Here is a 13,904-nt window from a genome sequence, read left to right on the forward strand (position 1 = left end):
TGAAAACAAAGATGGCTGCTCCAGGCACCCTGGTAACTTGTCCTTGGGAACCAGGCTGGGTTCTCTGGGACCAGGCAGCCAAGCACCTCTATTCTAGTTACTCGAGTGGTCTGGGCAATTTGAGCTGATAAAAATGCAAGAGGCTCAGGTTAAATGAGAAAACGTTATTATTTTATCTAAGAAACAAAGACTTTTAGTATAGGTATTTCCCAAATGCCATGTGGGACATATATCTATACTTAAAAAAAAAAAGAGTTAAAAAAAGAAAGAAAAGGCGTTCTCTGTTTATGACTTCCACAGCTAGCTAAATATCCCATCTTGCCTTCATCCCTCCGTCCCACACATCGGCTGGGGAGAAGCCATCCCTGAAGTTTTCTTTTCTTGTCTTTATTTCTACTTTTTTAAACGTGTTAACCCACATTTCCAGAGACTCACCAGCCCACTGATGTAAATTAGCTCGCTTGAAAAATCAATGTCTCTGGCTGGTGTTCTCACACAGGACTTCTGTCCCCGTGAGTTACCGAACCCCTGCCTGCAGCAGCCATATTCTTCCAGCTTACTGCTCCGCATCCTCTAGGCCTTGGGAGGCTGCTGAGAGGCCTGCCCAGGGAGCGAAGCCGAGGCTGCACCTTGGAGCCCTCTACTGGTCAGCTCCAGATGGTGAACGTGGGAGATGCCCGCGGCAGCCAAGCTCAGCCGGCAATCTTCAGGCAGGAAGTCCTCCAGAGATTGAAAAGGACCCTTTTCTGATGACAGCCACAGATGGCCTCTCCACCCTAGTGTCTGTGCCCCTTGCCTCACCATTTCCTTGTGGGCCCCCTTCTGGCTATCGATGGTACCTGTGAATAGGAAACATTCAGTCCCAAGTGTGTTATTGATGGTTCCTTTTTGCGTCAAACACTCACCCTGGCTCTGGCTTGTCCAAATTCCAGTCAGCCTGTCATGAAAAGTCCACAGTTAGTATCCCACTCCCCACACCATACCGTAGGCTGGGTCTCTGAGGAAAACCGTCTCCTGAAGACCAGACAATTCTAGAGGGTGCTGACCAATCTTCAATGGCTCCTTTAAGGGAAGGATAGTTGACACCTTTTCGGCCTCCATAGGAAGCAGCGTTGGGTTTGCCTTGGTGGCTGCGCTGAGATGACACCCATTAGCAGAATGAACAGTGGAAGACTGAGGAGGGAATCCTCATGTCAGAGTTATTTTTAAATAAATGGACAGACGAACAAACAAACAAATAAATGGGCTGGAGAGATGGCTCAACGTTTAAGAGTACTTGCTGCTTTTCCAGAGGATTCAGGTTTAATTCCCAGCCCTGACTGGGTAGCTTACAACCAACTGTAACTCCTGTCCTAGGGGATCTGCCGCCCCCTTCTGGTCTCTGTGGGCACTGCATGCATGTGCTGCAGAAGCCCGATGTGCACTCCTTTTTCTCTTTTTTTTCGGAACTGGGGACCGAACCCAGGGCCTTGCGCTTGCTAGGCAAGCTCTCTACCACTGAGCTAAATCCCCAACCCCCCCGATGTGCACTCCTTTAATCCCACCCAGTACTTGGGAGGCAGAGGCAGGTCAGAAGTTTCAAGTCATGCTCAGCTACATAGTAAGTTTGCAGTCACCTTGGTATACACGAGGCTCTGTCTATAAAATTAAAAAACCGTTTAAATAAAGACACTTTATTTACAGGTAATACAAAATAAACCACGGGACAAACTACTGGGTAAGGAGGGGAGGGAATGATCCCCACAGTAACCATCCTCTCTATCCCAGAGTAACTTATAAAAAATTAAAAAGGCCTGGGGCAGGGGCTGGTCTGGAAGCACCTTTGCATGGGGGTTGGGCCTGTCGTCCTCAGCCACACTGTTCTAGAACACAGTAGACACTGGTCATCTCCCCCTCTGAGTCCCAGGCCTGGCAAACACGGGGCATAGCTACAAGGACAGTTACTGGCCATTGCAGAGGCTCCCCAGCTAAGGACTCTGGCTTCTGACCTAAAGGGCTGGGAATCCAGGAGGTGGGTAAGTGGCTCTGGGGGCAGGCATGGGGTGGGTGTTATTGCAGTGCTCCCAGCCAACTTCCTCCTGGTCGTGGATGAGGGTCTATGCTGGGTTTGGGAGCAGCCATGTCAGGGCAGGAGTGTGGGATCTTCAAAGCGACGACGTTGTTGAGTCCACCACCTCACGGCCGTTGCAAACAGTGGGAACAAACTGGGATCCAGACCCTAGGGAAAGGCAGCCGGAGGTTGGGACTGACTCCAAAAGGCAGCAAGAAGGTGACCACCCACCTATGCCTCTCCCTTGTGTCCAGTGTTATCTCGACAGTGCCCCATTCCCGGGGAGGGAACTTCCTGCCTGGGAGCTGGGCAGGAGAGGGGACCCAGCAGGGGAGGGTGTAGGATGCTAACCTTGACCAAGGTTGGCGCTGGCCCTGGGGGCAGCGCTGCCAAAGCGGCTGGTAGGTGCCCGGTGGCTCACCACATTCTTCTGTGGCTGGAAAAGGATGATGTGCAACTTGGGTGCAAAGAGGCAGCCAAGCACCACAGAGCCACTGAGGCTGACGGACACGCACATCGTGGTGGTCTGCACCTGTGAGGGATGCGCGTGCATGGGTCAAGGAAGGTCAAGGGAGGTCAAAGGAGGTGAAAGGAGGTCAAGGGAGGTCAAGGGAGGTCAAGGGAGGTCAAGGGAGGTCAAGGGAGGTCAAAGGAGGTCAAGGGAGATCAAGGGAAGTCAAGGAAGATCAAGGGAGGTCAAGGAAGGTCAAGGGAGATCAAGGGAGGTCAAGGAAGGTCAGAAAGACATCCCAAGTGCCTGGGCCTAGGCCTATGACCCCTGCCTAGGCAGAGGCAGAGAAGGATGGTATTATCTACTGAACAGTCCTTTGACCAAGCCTCACAGAAGGATCACAACCACAGTGTCAGCCCTAGTTAATCATTTTCGGAGGCACGCCAGAATCCCAGCTGTGTTATGAGCAGGAAAGGGTGCGTGTATGCACGTGGGGTGTATGCATAAGTATGCAAGGGGTGCAGGTATGGAGTGCATTTGTGTAGTTGTGAGCATCTCGGTGTGGGCATATGTGTGTGGTAGCGAGCATGCAGAGAAGAATGCGCAAGTGTTTGTAGGTGGGGAGGGATTTATGCGTGGGCAAGATGTGTGTATGCTCTAGTTGTGCCAAGGTGTGTGTGCCCACACTTGTAGGTACCTAAAGGAATGTGTATGCATTTTCACATGTGCAAGCATGTGTGCTCCTACACAGGTGTGTGCACTAGTGGTTGACCACTGTGCATCTCTGGTGAGTCTTTAGCTGCCCATGATTGGCATGCAAATGCAAATCGTATGCAAATGCAGGCTGAGTCAGACCAGATTCCCTCCCCAGCCTTGGCCTCCACTATCCTAGCAGGTGGCCCAGCAGGTGCAAACCGAGCAGCCAAGCTCAGCAATTCCCACCCCAGCAGTGTACCAGGACACCTTTGTCTTGGGGAATGGACCTACACCAGGGCTTTTGCCATGGTTCTCCTGTCCCTTTCATTGTTGAGACCCCATCCGGGACTCCCAAGCTGAAGGGCTGGAGCATGGGACTAGCTCTTTCTGAGTCTTCATCAGTTACACAGGAGAGCTGTGGCGTTTGAGTCACGAGGCTTAACCGAGATGATGTTCTTATTATTCAGAGCTCAGCTCACCTGCCACCTCCTCAGAGAGACCTTCCAGGGTCATCTCACCTGAAGTAGCTGTTGCTTGTTGGAGCCGAGGACACCCCTTGAGTGCCAGTTCAAACTGTTTGCTTGAAAGCCACCAATTGGAGTACAGCTGTCACCTACTTCAATTTTTCTCAGCCTGAGCTCAGCCTGCATCTCTTCATCCTACCTTTCCTGCTCTTCATTTGTTAACCATCCCCTCCTCCATCTCCAAATGACCCTTCACTGGAGCAAGGCACAGCCTACACTTTCTGGAACATATTTCTGCAACCCCAGCGTCTCTCAGGTTAGAGCATGCATGACTGACACCTGGCATTACCCATGACTGACACCCGGCATCACCCATGACTGACACCCGGCACCACCCATGACTGACACCTGGCATCACCCATGACTGACACCTGGCACCACCCATGACTGACACCTAGCACCACCTATAACTGACACCTGGCACCACTCATGACTGACACCTGTCATCCTTCCCCCTCAGCAAGTTCCCACCTCCATGGACATTTTTCCTGGCTTTCTTTCTCCCTTAAACCTTTCTCTGGGGTCCATTGGTCTTGGAGCTTCTAGAGTTAACAGTAGATAAAATGAGACAGCCAGAAAGACCAGGTCCTGTGTTCTACCCTGCCTACTTTGGCAGCCCACGCTCACCCGATAATCACTGGAGGTGACATAGAAGATAGGAAGGAAAGCCAGCCAGATGATGCAGGTGGTGTACATGGTGAAGCCGATGAACTTGGCTTCGTTGAAGTTCTCCGGGCACTTGCGGGTCTTGAAGGCATAGAGCGTGCAGAGCGCGATGAGGAGCACATTGTAGGCCAGAGAGCCGAGCATGCTCGCGTCACGGTGGTTACAGCGCAATGTCACCACTTCCCGCCGTTCAGGGGCTGTCTCCTTGCCTGTGCCAGGTGCCTCCACCACCAGCCAGGCAGCGACAATGAGCAGCTGGCCCGAGATAAGTGCCAAGCAGATGGCCACCTGTGAGGCGGGACTGATGAAGCGTGGCCGCTGGGCACCCTCCCGGGCCCCGCCAAATATGCGAGCAATGCGATTGGTCTTGGTGAGGAGGGCTGAGTAGCAGACAGAGAAGGCGGTACCCAAACCGAGGCGCCTCAAGGTACAGACGGCCGTGGAAGGCTTAGCAATGAAGACGAAGGTCATACAATAGCAAAGGAAGACACCGCCCAGCAGAATGTAGCAAAGCTCCCGACCGGAAGCCTTGACCACGGGTGTGGCATTATGCCTCACAAAGACACCCAACACAAAGAGTGTCGCCAGGGCACCCAGGCAGGCGATGGTGACAGGTCCCACCGCCCAGGCATCACCCCAGCGGATGTACTCCTGGGGCAGCTCAAAGCAGCCAGTCAGACTGGCATTAGGCCAGTAGCCCAGGCCACAGTCAGCGCAGGTGAACTCATCCAGCCTGTACTCATAGGGCTGACAGGGAATGCAGAGCCAACAGCAGACCTCGCCCGGCTGCACGCTCTTCACCTCGTTCTGAAGGCAGGGCTCGCTACAGCGAGAGGCAGGAAGAGGTCCGGCTGATGGGGAGGCCCATGGAATGAAGCTAGTGTCCAGAGTCAGACCTTCTGCCCAGTAGCCTACCTTCTGGTAGCGATAGCGCCCACTGCCTGCCCGCAGATAGGTGAAGATGTTGTAGCGGCCAATACCGTCACCAAAGCGGTCGAAGCGGACCTCATCGTCAGTATCTGCTGGGCGAAAGGGGGCTGGAATGGAGGAGAGAAGGAAAGACCAGTGAGTTCCTCTGATGTGACTTCAACTCTCACCCTCAGAAGGAACCTGAACCCCAGAGCTAAGATTACCTCACTGAAAAACTGAAGCCCATCTTATTTTAGCCCCAGCTACTTTGTCCTTTTGAAATTTAGTTTTTATTTTATGTGCACTGGTGTTTTGCCTGTATGTGTATACCTGTCAGATGTATGTATGTATGGGTGTCAGACCTTGGAGTTATAGAGAGCCGTGATTGCCACGTGGATGCTAGGATTTAAACCTGGGTCCTCTGGAAGAGCAGTCGGTGCTTTTTTTTTTTTTTAACCCAATTCGTAAGATATAATTGCCCACTTAAACATACAAAGCCCAGTACCATCCATCCCTTAAGAACATTGATAACAACCTGTAAATACACAGAGCGAGATCTTTACATCCTCCTCCATGTCCTGCCACGGCTTCTCCACCGCAGTCGGTGCTCTTAATCACTGAGTTATCTCTCCAGCCCCCACCCTACCCCAAGCCACTTTTCTTTTCTTTTCTTTTCTTTTCTTTTCTTTTTTTCCCCGGAGCTGAGGACTGAACCCAGGGCCTTGTGCTTTCTAGGCAAGCGCTCTACCACTGAGCTAAATCCCCAACCCCCAAGCCACTTTTCTAAAAGACATTTTATAACACACCATGACCCCTGGACTTCAGCATAAAACTCAATCTCACCCACTCTAAGCCCAACTCCTGCTAGGACTCGAAATCTTAGACCTTAGTCTTCAAATAACTGTATCACAACACACAATACAGCTCTCTCCCCAAAACTTAACAGAGATCCCAAAGCCAAACCCGGCCTCTAGCTGCAACAGTCCACTAAGCCCACCTCAGTCCCGGTCATTCCTAACTGGTCCATTGCAAACCGAATCCCAACCTCAGGGGTCACCTGAAACCAGTCTTCCACAGGATGGCTACTGCCACTCTCTATCCCCTAGCCTTCTGTCACCCAGCCAGGCTTAGGAACCAGGACTACAGCCGCCCCCGATCCCAGTGAGGAATCAGGTGTCCAGCCAGACGAGATGCTGAGGACCTCAGAAGTGAGCAGTGCTGTCTGGATTCCAATCCCCATCTGCCCAGCCCCTATTTCTTCTTCCTGGCCTCCATGTGCTCACAACCAATCTCTACCCAACAGAGCCCAGCAAGCTGAAAATGACGTCACGTCAGCTCCATGAAAGCCCAGACACTAACCCTAACACTGCCTGATCCGACCATAGCTCTGGGTGTCTATTTAGTGGGATTAGGTTCAACACGGCTCTACAGCAACAGAGGTAGCTGACTCCATACCATGGGGGCAGAGATATACATACATACATACATACATACATACATACATACATACATACATATATATGGAGAGAGAGAGAGAGAGTCTCACTCTGTAGCCCAGGATAGCCTTGAGTTCACAGTCATCCTCCTAATGCTGGGATTACAGGCCTGAGCCATCATACCTGGCAAAAACACTTGTTTTAAACATTTAGTTATGGGCTGGTGAGATGGATCAAGCGAATAAAGGTGTTTGCTGTCAACCTAATGACCCAAGTTGGATTTCTGGGGGCATGAATGATTTAATTAAGGCAAAAGGAAGCTGAGTGAAAGTTGTTTGGAAATTCTATGCCATTTTAGATAAGGGATCAGCACCCTCGGACTTTGGTACCCATGCAGGTCCTAGAAGCCACCTCCACGGGCAGGATGCTGAGGACAACTGTCCTCTTGATCTAAGTCTTGCCCTGTGATTAATTCTACACTCTGTCAGCCCCAGTAGCTTCTCCCTCAAAGATTCTCCCTGAAGCCAAGCACAGTAGTTCCGAGGCTGTTGGTTTTCTTAAAGGGTCCTTTAATTTTTGCTTCTGAGAATGTTTTGGCTACTTTTGGTAGAAAAATCAAGATGAGGACAAATAATAGCAATGCACAATGTAGTTCCAGCACTCGGAAGGCTGAGGCAGGAGAATTGCTATGAGTTTGGGGCTATCCTGGGCTACACAGTGAGTTGGAGGCAAGCCTGGGCTACATAGCATGACCTAAACAGGTTTTTTTTTTTTTTTAATCAAGATTAGGGGCTGGAGAGATGGCTCAGTGGTTAAGAGCACCGACTGCTCTTCCAGAGGTCCTGAGTTCAAATCCCAGCAACTACATGGTGGCTCACAACCATCTGTAATGGGATCTGATGCCCTCTTCTGGTGTGTCTGAAGAAGTACTTACATATAATAAATAAATCTTTAAAAAAAATCAAGATTAATAATAGAAGTTTCACCTAAATAGAAGTTTTCCCTATGGCTCACCCTCAACCTACCCTGATTGGGACTCTCACTCTGCCTGCGAATTGCTTGGGTTCCCCTAGGCAGATAAAGACCAAGAACTAGAAGGTAATGTCTAAGCAGTAGACAGAGTTCCTAGAGTCAAGACCAGATCAGATTCCACTTTCTGGAAGATTCTCAGAAAGTGGAACCTCTGCCCTGACTCCAACTGGGGTCCTCTGTTTATGGTCCCTTTGCCCTAACTGACACAGTTTCTGACTATGTTCTTGTGGTCCATCCTGTTTCCTTAGGCAAGCGATGGAACTGAAGGTCTGCAAGCTAACAGACACTGGCCAGCACTATTACCGTCAAACTTGACATTGAGCACGAAGTCTTTGTAGAGGCGGCGCCCATTGACAGGCCTCATAGCATCGCAGAGGTGGGTGGTGTTGGGACAGAGGGCACGGTGCATGTTGTGTAGAGCGTGGGCCATGGCATAGACGGCATTAACCACAAACATGATCTTTGACTCCTGTTCAAAGGGCACGGCCCGCAGAGAGTGGGCGGCACAGTCTCGCTGCCGGAAGCTGCAATGGAACCTCTCCTCCCAGAACTCACGGAACCAAGGGTTTCTGCTGTTGTTCCAGGGATCCAAGCTCTGGAAGTAGGAAGCAAAGTCACTGATGGGGTAGGAGGCCAGTTCAATGGTGATGGCGCCCTCAGCAGCCCTTTCACTGCCTGCCACCACGCTCTCCAGGGCCCCCCAGCCGTCGCTGGCCACCCATGTGAAGCTGGCGTTGAGGCGCTGGGTGGCTGCAAGCAGCTCACGGGCATCCTCGGACCGGGTGAAGAGCACAGCCACACGGGCACTGGGTTTCTGCAACAGGGCTCGCACCACGCCCTCGAAGGCAGCGCGGCTCATGGCACGGCCCACCTTCTCAGAAGTGGCCACGCAGATGTTGCGTGCCCGAGCCTCGAGCTCGAAAGCCTCAATGCCTGTCTCACCATAGTCACCCTCAGATGCCACCGTAGACACATATGTCCAGTTGAAAAAGCGGAGAATCTCAGCCATGGCCTTGGCTTGGAAGAAGTCTGGGGGCACAGTGCGAGCAAAGTAATCGTAACGGGACTTGTCACTCAGCTTGGCACTGGTGGAGGCATAGCTGATCTGTGGGATCTGGAACAGCCGCAGGAGATTGGCCACCTGGGCATGGGTAGGGAGGAGAAAGGTACAGCAAACATTAGAGTCAGGTGCATCCCCCATACTTATGGAACCTGGGGACCACAAGTCAGTTCTGAGAGGTCTCTATCTAAAGACCCTAGTCTGAACTTGGATGTGTCTTCTAGCTGAGGATAGTGTCTCTCCTCCCCTGATTGGGTGGGAGAAAACACAGGACCTTGTGCTGCACCTGAACCAGATGCAGGGCAAGGGGAACAAAGAATGCCTCTGTGATACTCAAGATGCCAATCTCTCTCTCTCTCTCTCTCTCTCTCTCTCTCTCTCTCTCTCTCTCTCTTTCTCTCTCTCTCTCTCTCTGCTACAGGTAGTCCTTCTTGAGTGACAATTCTCCTGAGAAGTTGGACAAAAGTCACTCCAGGAAGAAAGGCTTAGATCCAAGGGTCACATAGCCTTGGAAGCACACATTGGTCTCCACTGGATGCCTAAGGCTAAAATGAACAAGGTTCCCTACTCTGCTGCTGACTGCCTAACACCTCATTTCTTAACCTTTGGTCCTTATAGCCCATGAGAATGGGGTTCATTCAAGAGCTCCAGGTGATGGGTAAATGAAAGCACAGGCCCTACAGAAGAGGGCGAAGACCCTGTCATTGGGGTATAGGCTCTTCAACAGTCTAGAGTTTAAATATCTATTTCCTCACACACTCTCTTTCTCTGTACCCTTCTAATGAAAATTTCCCTGTGCTGTGGGTTCTCACGTTTGAATCACAGGCTGCTGAGTAGTTGAAAGTGATTATCAACTATGCATCAGTGTCTAGCATGTGGGAGCTGCAGAAGTACATGCAAGATCGAGGGGCTGGAATGAGAAGCAAACATTAACGAGACAGCATAACCTAAGGACTAAAGACTGGACCTAAAGTGACCAGGCTAGGAGAGGAAAAAAAAAAAAAAAAGCAGCCTTGACTCTAAAGGGTGGCCCTGCTAGAGAGAGGGGCGGCTTAAGAAAGCATAGCAAGGTGACTATGCTGCTAGAGACACACACATGGGGGCCCTAGGGGAAATTGTGAAAGGGGGTGCTGGTAAAGCACTCCAGAGTCCTCTGAAGATGTCCATAGGAGGCTACCCACCCGTCCCTGTCAAAGCCAGGGCTACAGATTCAGGCGCTGGCGTAGCCACACCCATCCCAGAAGCTACCTAACCACCTCTAGTAGTTGGGATTAGCAAGACAGATGATTTAGTTCCCACCTACATCCCGAGACTCTTGATTCAGCTTCATCTCTCCTAAACCATCAACCCAGGCCAGGGTCTAAGTCCCCCTCTACGTCTCCTAAGGAAATTGAGGCTCTCGCCAAGGTCCCCAGGTAGCCCCCAGCCTCTTCTGATCTCTCTGCACCTACACTGAGCACAGACAGAAGAGGATATGGGTGAGAGGAGATCCAGTCAGGAAGGGGGAAGATCCCAAGGCCAAAGCTGCCAAGTGGGCCCACAGTTCAGTTCAGAGAGTAGTCAGCCAGACCCATAGCGGGAGCCTAGCAGGGCACCCTCTGCTGACCCCTTGTGGAAAAGCAAATGATAGCAATGGTGTCCCTAGCCTTCCCCTTCCCTCAAATTCTGCATCACCTGAAGATCTTAGGGTACCCTCCCATCTATGCTCCCCGCAACTTCTCTTCCTCCTTGTTTCTTTGACTGCTCTGGGCTTCTATTTGTCGACGCTGTCAAATCCAGACAGAAGTGGTCTGACTAGGTTTGAGAGCCTCGATTTCCTATTCTGGCTTTGCAACCACACTGATTTATGACCTGCTTCCCTCTGAAAGGGATCCTCGACTATAAAATGGGTTAATGCTGACAGCAACTCATACTGACTATGCCCCTATGACCCGCCAGGCTCTTTGATACGCGCTCAGTGTCTCATTAAATTTCTACCGGGAACCTAAAAGTAGAAAGTATTATTAATCCTACTTTATAAAAAAGGAAGCTGGGACATAGAAAAAGAAGAAAGAACCTGTCCAGAGTCATGCAGTCAGTATGATGGGAGCCAGGATTCAGTCTTGAAGACTGATTTCAGAGGCTGCCTCATAAGCCTTTTGGGACATTGAATATCAGGGGTGTGTGTGTATGTGTGTGTGTGTGTGTGTGTAACATGATGGTTCTGTTTTCTCTGCTTTCCCAACAAGAGAAGTTTCTCTTACATATTCTCTAGAAACCAACCCTATCAATATGGCCAGGGAACTTTCTTGCCGTCTTGTAAGAAACGATTGAAAGAAAGATGCATGGTGCCCAGGAAGTCCCTGCTCATCAGGAACGTTGGTTCACCTTTCCCAGCTCCCCTTCCTAATGCCCGTTTGGGTGATTTCCACATACCTGGATGGAGACATCACTGTAGGAGCCACCAATGACACCGGTGACAGCTGTAGGAGCATCACTGTGGGTGGCATAGGAGCCATCAGGACAGATGTGGCGTGAGCCGTCAGCGCCACGACTGAGTGAGGCACGCACAAAGTCCAGCGCCTGCTCCAGGGCGTGTGTATCCTTGGAGCAGCTGTCGAGGATGTGCGCACCCAAGCGCACACCAGGCAGCAGGTGGGGGTCGCGGTTGATGCGGTCCAGTGCAAAAAGCATAGCCTCTAGGCGCTGTATGCCTCGGTGCTCATTAACAGGTCCACACTCCTCGGCTGGGCCACCCTTCTGGTGCACTGGGAACAGCCCACCCAGCACCAGGTCCCCCTCCAGGGTCAGCACCTTCTTGGCCGGGCCCTCGGCCACGGCACCCCACAGCAGCAGCAGTGCCAGAAACCCAAGCAGTGATTCCATGGCCCCAAAAGGGATGGCTAGGTCCAGCAGACCAGGGTCTTCTAGGGGTGAGGACAGAAGCAGCAAAGGCAAAGAGAGGAGGAAACAGGGGCCAGGAAAGGACAGACAGGAAGAGAGATGAGGAGAGGGTCAGCTCCTGCAGAGAGATAGAGAGACAGACAAACAGGGAAGAGAGAGTAGAACCAGAGAGTGGCTGCCCCCTTTATTTCCAGTTTCCCCTCTGACTCTATACCTCCCCACATCCCCTTCCCAGGTACTCCGAAGTCGTGAGGAGGGTGATGTCACTAACTCGGCTGAGAAGCTCCTGGGCTACCCCCAGAGGTTTGTGTCTCAGCTTTGCCCTAATCTTGCCTAAAGATGGGCTCTGGGCCCCTACCAAACTCAGAAGGCAGGGAGGGTAGGAGTGGGGACCCAGGCAGAGGTCAGGGGTTCTAGCCATTGCCAAATCCCACATACACCAAAGGGCCTACACAAACCTCCTAGGAGACCAATACTGTAGTAGCTGAAGCCATAGCAATTACACACTCAGGGCTCTGGCTCCCATTCTGAGCCGTGGATTCCCAGAGTTTGGGTATTGGAAGACCCACCACAGAGAAAGCAGAGTCTCTATGGGAGAGTTTCCAGCCCAAGAGAAACTAAAGCCCAGGTGAGCATTCAGGGTCCTAGATTATGGTTCTTAAAGGGCCAGTCCCCAAAGTCTCCTGATTAAGAATTGAAAGCAGACTGGAGATGTTCATCCCAGTGAGGTGGAGGGACTGACCCCAGAGAAAGTATCATGTAATTAAACGTCTTAAGTCAGCAGAGTAAATAGATACAGATGGATATATGTGCATGTCATAGATGGGGGTCGATTAACCTGGTCAGACCTCTCTAAACAGTACTGGAGCTGAGCTGTGGATGCCCTAGCTTTTCATAGGAAGCTGCTGGAGACTGAGTGTCTGCCTCTCTCCACTCACTCCAAGCCCAGCAGACAATCGTTTCCAGCCCTACCTTTCTCAGCCTTTGACTGACCTTAGAGTTCCCCTCCCACCCTTTTTTCCCTGCATCTGACCATCTGTACCTAATGATCCACCTTACATTAATCCTACACAGGCAGGTCCTTGAGATCATGCAGACTGGGAGAGGGGCTTCTCGGTCCTCAGGATTGGAAAGGAACTACAGCTAAAGAGGACAGTAACTACTTCAAGGACCCCCGTCCTGGCCACAGAGACTACGGTTTCTTCCTGGACTGTTCTGCTGATGCCAGAGCAGAGGACAGGAAGCCTGAGAGGACCCCAAAGAAGCAGCTCGGCCAGGCAAACGGGAGAGAGAATCAGGGGTGAAGATTAACACAGATGGGGCAGAAACCCAGGGGAGGCTCTGATGGACTCCGAGGCAGGGAAGAAGGCAGAACCAGGGGCAGCGGAGGGGCAGGACCACAAATATCTGATGAGAGGGCAAGCGAGCCCGAGAGGCTGAGACAAAGACAGAGGCACAGACAGAAAGAAGGACCAGAGGACGCTGGAGCAGGAGGAACTGGAAAGCGCGATGCAGGGCGTGCGTTCTCTTGGGAAGAAAGGCGGGGTGCCTGGGACGGTCTTCCCGCTTCCCGGAGCTCCCAGAAAGCGCTGTCTGGACGTCTCGGCCCGGGTGCTCCAGAACTCTAGGACCCGCGGGGCCCCGGGGTTGTGGGGTCAGGGCTAAAAAAGGTTGGCAGTGACGGCGGCACCACAGGCTAACCCTACCTGGCGCGCCCAGCTCTGGCGCGGGGCTCCGGTTCCCGCTTGCTGGCTCTCTCGCTGGCTCTGCGCTCTCTGCCGGCCCGCCCTGCCGCTTTCAATCGCGGCCTGCCCCGCCCCCGGCCCGGGCCCGCCCCCAACCCCTCCTCTGTTCCTCCGGACTCCCGGTCCTTTTCACCCCCACCGCCGCCACCCAATTTGGCCTGCACCTCTCGCTTTGCCGGACCTCTCCAGGGTTCCCAGCCCAGCGCCTCCAGCAGCTTCCAGCAGATCCCGCTCTTGACAGGTCCGCAGGGCCCGGAGCTGTCCACCTTGTGGTGCTGAATTCCCGGGCGCTCCCACTGTGCGCTGGAGCAGGTGCCTCTCAGCCCCCTTTGCCCCTCAGTCAGACTGCGACCAGGCAGGAACAAGGTGTGAGACACTGGCCTGGAAAGGTCACTGAGCTAGCAGAGTGAGCACAGTGTTATAGGTTCCTATATGCCATGGAGTAAGAGGTG

General features: G+C 52.3%; 1 protein-coding gene across 2 annotated transcripts; it reads right to left on the reverse strand.

Moving 5' to 3' along the window:
• Window positions 1–380: 380 nt before the first annotated feature.
• On the reverse strand, window positions 381–13,482 carry Grm2 (glutamate metabotropic receptor 2). Of its 2 annotated transcripts, none has more exon segments than NM_001105711.1 (6): window positions 381–2,218; window positions 2,402–2,582; window positions 4,349–5,424; window positions 8,068–8,905; window positions 11,240–11,825; window positions 13,414–13,475. In NM_001105711.1, coding segments are annotated over 5 exon segments (2,619 nt in total). In that variant the 5' UTR covers window positions 11,690–11,825; window positions 13,414–13,475; the 3' UTR covers window positions 381–2,144.
• Window positions 13,483–13,904: the final 422 nt, after the last annotated feature.

This window comes from Rattus norvegicus, chromosome 8 (genome assembly GCF_021556685.1).
Source record: "Rattus norvegicus strain SHRSP/BbbUtx chromosome 8, alternate assembly SHRSP_T2T, whole genome shotgun sequence".
In the NCBI taxonomy this organism is placed as follows: domain Eukaryota; kingdom Metazoa; phylum Chordata; class Mammalia; order Rodentia; family Muridae; genus Rattus; species Rattus norvegicus.

Excerpts from the sequence above, each read along its gene's own strand:
- Grm2 (XM_087560414.1), bottom strand. The coding sequence starts at position 11,689 with ATGGAATCACTGCTTGGGTTTCTGGCACTGCTGCTGCTGTGGGGTGCC. Across the intron at positions 8,906-11,239 it reads ACAGTGATGTCTCCATCCAG|GTGGCCAATCTCCTGCGGCT; the intron begins GTATGTGGAAAT and ends ACCCATGCCCAG. Across the intron at positions 2,219-2,401 it reads CAGCGCCAACCTTGGTCAAG|GGTCTGGATCCCAGTTTGTT; the intron begins GTTAGCATCCTA and ends GCCTTTCCCTAG.